The 4,816-nt window shown below is 41.8% G+C and overlaps 1 protein-coding gene and 1 long non-coding RNA gene across 2 annotated transcripts in view; one reads left to right on the forward strand and one right to left on the reverse strand.

Moving 5' to 3' along the window:
• LOC133464611 (uncharacterized) overlaps positions 1-762 on the reverse strand; it is a 2,490-nt gene extending 1,728 nt beyond the window's left edge. Inside the window, exon 1 of the long non-coding RNA XR_009784491.1 lies at positions 416-762. This is a non-coding gene — a long non-coding RNA (uncharacterized LOC133464611). The remainder of the gene's footprint in view (positions 1-415) is intronic.
• Positions 1-4,263, forward strand: part of LOC133464560 (alpha-1-antitrypsin homolog) — a 13,933-nt gene extending 9,670 nt beyond the window's left edge. The window contains exons 2-5 of the mRNA XM_061746613.1: positions 2,435-3,028; positions 3,198-3,468; positions 3,648-3,795; positions 3,875-4,263. Coding sequence (XP_061602597.1) covers positions 2,435-3,028; positions 3,198-3,468; positions 3,648-3,795; positions 3,875-4,078 — 1,217 coding nt within the window. The 3' untranslated portion in view covers positions 4,079-4,263. The remainder of the gene's footprint in view (positions 1-2,434; positions 3,029-3,197; positions 3,469-3,647; positions 3,796-3,874) is intronic.
• Positions 4,264-4,816: the final 553 nt, after the last annotated feature.

Below are 4,816 nucleotides of genomic sequence, written 5' to 3' on the forward strand. Positions count from 1 at the left end.
TATATTATATTATTTGTAATCAGCACAAATTATCTGTCCCCATATGATAAAATCCACCATCCCCCCTGATTTATTTTTACAACTCGAGTACTGATCACAGCTAAGATTTAAAATTTAATTAACAAAAAACTTTTTTCTTATCAACATGTCTGTAGTGAAACTATTGTATTTTTATTCTAATGCTGCCCTGCAGTCCGTGCCATAAACACACTTTGTATTTTAACTGCACAGAAAATAATAATAAATAATACTAAAGGTTGTCATTACCGGACAAATACTACAATGCTGTGTCCTCCATACACCTGAAATCATAACTGATATTCTAATGACATTAACCTGAAATCACACCTGATATTTCATGACATTAACCTGAAATCATACCTGATATTCTCATGACATTAACCTGAAATCATACCTGATATTCTCATGATATTCCTGTCAATCCTCTGAGGATTCCCGTCTCTCCTCCGGCAGTCTGTCGGATCCGAGCCACAAAGTATGATGCAGGTTTTCCTCCACAAAACGACGTACCCGAGCTCCGCAAGGACATTTTAGTAAATGCTACGGTTGATAAACATGTTAAACATTAAATGTCAGAAAAAAAAACCGTAACTTCTCTGCTAGATTGAAAGCAAATTGCTTTAAAATAAACCGCTGTTCATGCTCAGCTGCCATGGTTAGTCAACGGCGTTACGGAACTTCCGGCGGCTAACAGGAAGTTCCTCCCACAGCAGTTTCTACAGTAGAGGCTCCAGGAATAAGGTGGATATGCCACAGTGCTGTGTACCTCTCTGTTTCAACAGATCTGAGACTAAAGCAGCGCTTTCCTGCCACTTACATTAATAACATTAATAAAATAAAGAAACTCCTAAAATAAAAAGAGTAAAGAGACAATTAAAAGATGGGTGATTACTTGATATTGTGATATTTAAATGTTCTTCTATTTTCTTCCTGCCCCCTGCATTGAAAGCCAGTTGAAAGCGCTGTAGGAAACAGTCATGGATGAGGAAAGGCTGATCCAGTTAGTTGAAATGAGAATTTATCTCTATGATACCTTCTCATTTCACTACAAAAACCTCAATAAAGTGTCAGAAAGAAATACTATCTTATTATTATTATTATATAGGTCCCGGAACATCGGGAGGGAGAGAAAAGGTCCTGTAAGTGGGGGAAAAAACGAACAATTAATAACGGCGTGTTTAGATGACGCAATCAAACAGTGAACAGCGTGGAGTGAGGGGGCGTGTGGTGGTAAATGCAGCAAACATGTCAGCATGTCAGATCATTACTGGGATGTGGGGGAAAAGCAGAGGACACGAGAAATGATCCAGGCTGAGTTGGATTTGGGAAACCGCTTGGTGATGGAGACAGTGACGGGACGCGCAGCGCAGGGAGCGCAGAGAAAAGGGCCCTCTTCTCTTTTTTCTGATTAAATGTATCCGAAATAGACAAACAGGCGATCTATGAACTTCAATGAGAAATAAAACACCATGGGATTATGGATAAAAGGAGGTGCCGGATCTTGTTCCAGCAGAATCTGACACAAATTAAGCCCTAATAAGATTCTTATTATTATATCTTATTATCTTATCAGAACATTCCAGCTCCCTGGCGATCTCCCTCCAGCCAGCTGCCACTTTATTGAGGTTCTTGTATTGAAATGACTGTTTCCTACAGCGCTTTCAACTGGCTTTCAACGCGAGCGACAGGAAGAAAATAGAAACAGGGCGTCCGACAAAAATCCAGCTCAAAACGGCGCTGCGCCGCGCTGCGCCGCTCGCAACCAGTATGGACAGTGCAATAAAAAATAAAGCAATGGAACTGTATTAACTCTGTATTAACTGTAATAACTCTATTCGAGTTGAAAGCGTTAAGACCCTTTTTAACCCTCAATGGTTCCTTTCTGAAAAAGGAGGTTATAGTAAAGAGATTCACAGGTTAAAACATGTTGTTTACAACGGTGCCTGCTATGCCTGTAAGCCGGGTCGGACCCGGACGTGACGTCAGCCTAGAAATTACGTCACACTAAACAACCTAATTCACTTTTCACGTAATCTGCCATTTACACGCACCACCAGCTGAAAAATAGCAGATCTACAAACTTATAGCGCAGCACTCTGCCCTGAGTGCAGCGATATGAGCTTGTAGATCTGCTATTTTTCAACAGCTACTGTAAAGTACGATATAACAACATATTTAGATTCATGCATCATGATTATTTCGATACTGGCCGAGAGACTATTGTCTTTGTAAGCATTCGCACTCTGACTACTGAAAGCTCAACGAGGCAGCGAGCTATCATATTTCCTCAAAATTGATTAAGTCAAAAATCAATCAGGGAAAGAAATGAATCAATAAGAAGAACAAGAACAACTAATCTTTTACTTTATCTCCTCATGTTAAAACTCACCTCTTTCTTTCTCCCCATAAAAAGATCAGCTTCTGAAGATGCGAGGTATCTTTGCTGGTTGTGCAGTGGTTGCCCTGCTGCTGGCTGTGGGCTCGGCCCACGAGGTCAGCACGATCTGCCACGAGCTGTCCTCTCCTAATTCGGACTTTGCCTTCGCCCTCTACAAAAGCTTAAATGCCCAGACCGATGCAGAGAAGAACATCTTCTTCTCACCGCTAGGGATCTCCACCATCTTGTCCATGTTGTCGACGGGGGCCCGCAGTGACACCCACAGCCAGCTGTTCACCAGCTTGGGCTACGGTTCCTTAAACCAGTCCCAAGTCAACGAGGCCTACGAGCATCTTTTCCACATGCATGGGAATAGCCAGCAGAACCAGGAGCTGGATATTGGGAACGCTGTGGCCCTGCACACCGAGTTTCGCCCTCTGGACACGTTCTTGAATGATGTCAAGCGGTACTACTCTGGTGAGATCTTCAATGTGGACTTTTCCACAAACGAGGCTGTGGCTCACATCAACAGGTACATTGCTAATAAAACACGGGACAATATCAAAGATCTGGTGAAAGATCTGGACCCTGCAATGGCTATGGTGTTGATCAACTACGTCTACTTTAAAGGTAAGAAGCCAGTTTTAACTCTACACCTAACAGAGTAGGTGTATGTGGTAGTCGTGTAAAAGAATAAATGTATAAATAAACTGTAAATTAAATTCAGAGTTCATAGCGCAATCGTGATATGTAAGGACTACAGACTGTATTTCAACTACTAAAAACACGTCTCATGCAGGACGGTGGATGAACCCCTTTGAAGAGTATAAAACGTACAAAAGGGACTTCAATCTGAATGACATCAGCAAAGTTAAAGTAGATATGATGCACGAAAAGAGACATTACAGGACCTACCTGGACACCAGCATGCAGGCTACAGTCATCATCCTGCCCTACAAAGGTACCACCTCCATGATGGTTGTTCTGCCTGACGAAGGCAAGATGAAGGACGTGGAGCACAAGATCAACAACACCTACGTAAAGCACTGGAAAGACTCAGCCACTGAAATGTAATATGATTCTCCTTAAATGAATGTAGATAAACAGAATTGTGCTCAGACCAAACGGTCTAATAATTTTTAGGCATGTGTTTCTGATGGAATGTGACAGCGTTAGTGGACTTATTTAATATATTTAATGATTTTTATGGTGCAACTGTATCCTGTCTATAATTTTCTGTATTTCCCAGGTACGTGGATCTGCATTTACCAAAGTTTTCCATCTCAGTTGATGCCTCCTTGGAGAACACACTGAGAGACATGGGTATCATCAATGCTTTTCAAGACAACGCAGATTTCTCAGGCATATCTGACACGGCCACTTTAAAAGTCTCAAAGGTAGGAAAACCTTCCTTGTCATTCTTCAAAACTGCTATATGTTAAAAATGATAAGTTATAAGTCACGATTCTGTCCCAGGTATCTCACAAGACCACACTGGACGTCACTGAAAAGGGAACAGAGGCCACAGCCGGCACCTTCGTTTACCTGCTGGGATCTGCTCTTGATTTTATACCACCACATCCGGTTATTATTGACAGGCCCTTCTTGGTTTTTATTATGGAAAATCCCACTGGAAGCATCCTGTTCATGGGGAAGGTCCATGACCCCACAGCCATGTAACGACACAAACGGATTGAAGAAGAAGATAGATAATAAGAAATAATTATCACCATAAGTATTTTATCACAATTAAATCCTTGATCTTTTATCCCCACATGCAGATGCTGTAGTGCCTCTTTGATTACTTGTGTTCCAACACAGTTTATAGAAATAAAAATACAAATAAAGAGCAACTTGTTTACAAAGCATTGGGTTGGTCGTGTGTTTATTCCTTTTTTTCTTTGAGAAAGACGAAGCAACAATTTCAAATTATTTTATTTTTTCAAATGACACTACAATGTAAGTGAAGCCTAAGTGGGATTTAATTTGACCAATGAGCCTAAACGGCATGTTTTTGGGTTTGGAGGAAACCAAAGCACCCAGAGGAAACCGGAGTACCCGGAAACCCCATGCAGACAGGGAAAACGTGTAAACTCCACACAGAAAGACCCACAGACGATGTATCTGATTAGAAAAACCGTTGCAATAGGTATCACACCAGACCACACTGGACGCCACTGAGAAGTGATCAGAGGCTGCAGCTTGCAGCGTCATTGAGTTCATACCATACCAACATCCCTGTGTTTGGGCGTGTTTAGCATACGCTGGTAAGCTCCCATTGAAGCTGGACAGGCCCGGGGGCGGTTGGTGAGTAGCGGAGAAGAGAAGTGAAAATGGACATGTGAAAGTTGTCTGTCCAGAGAATGTGGAATTTACATTTCTAAAAACGCCCCGATGGCACCATTGATAAAAGGAAGA

This window comes from Cololabis saira, chromosome 18 (genome assembly GCF_033807715.1).
Source record: "Cololabis saira isolate AMF1-May2022 chromosome 18, fColSai1.1, whole genome shotgun sequence".
NCBI classification, from domain to species: Eukaryota; Metazoa; Chordata; class Actinopteri; order Beloniformes; family Belonidae; genus Cololabis; species Cololabis saira.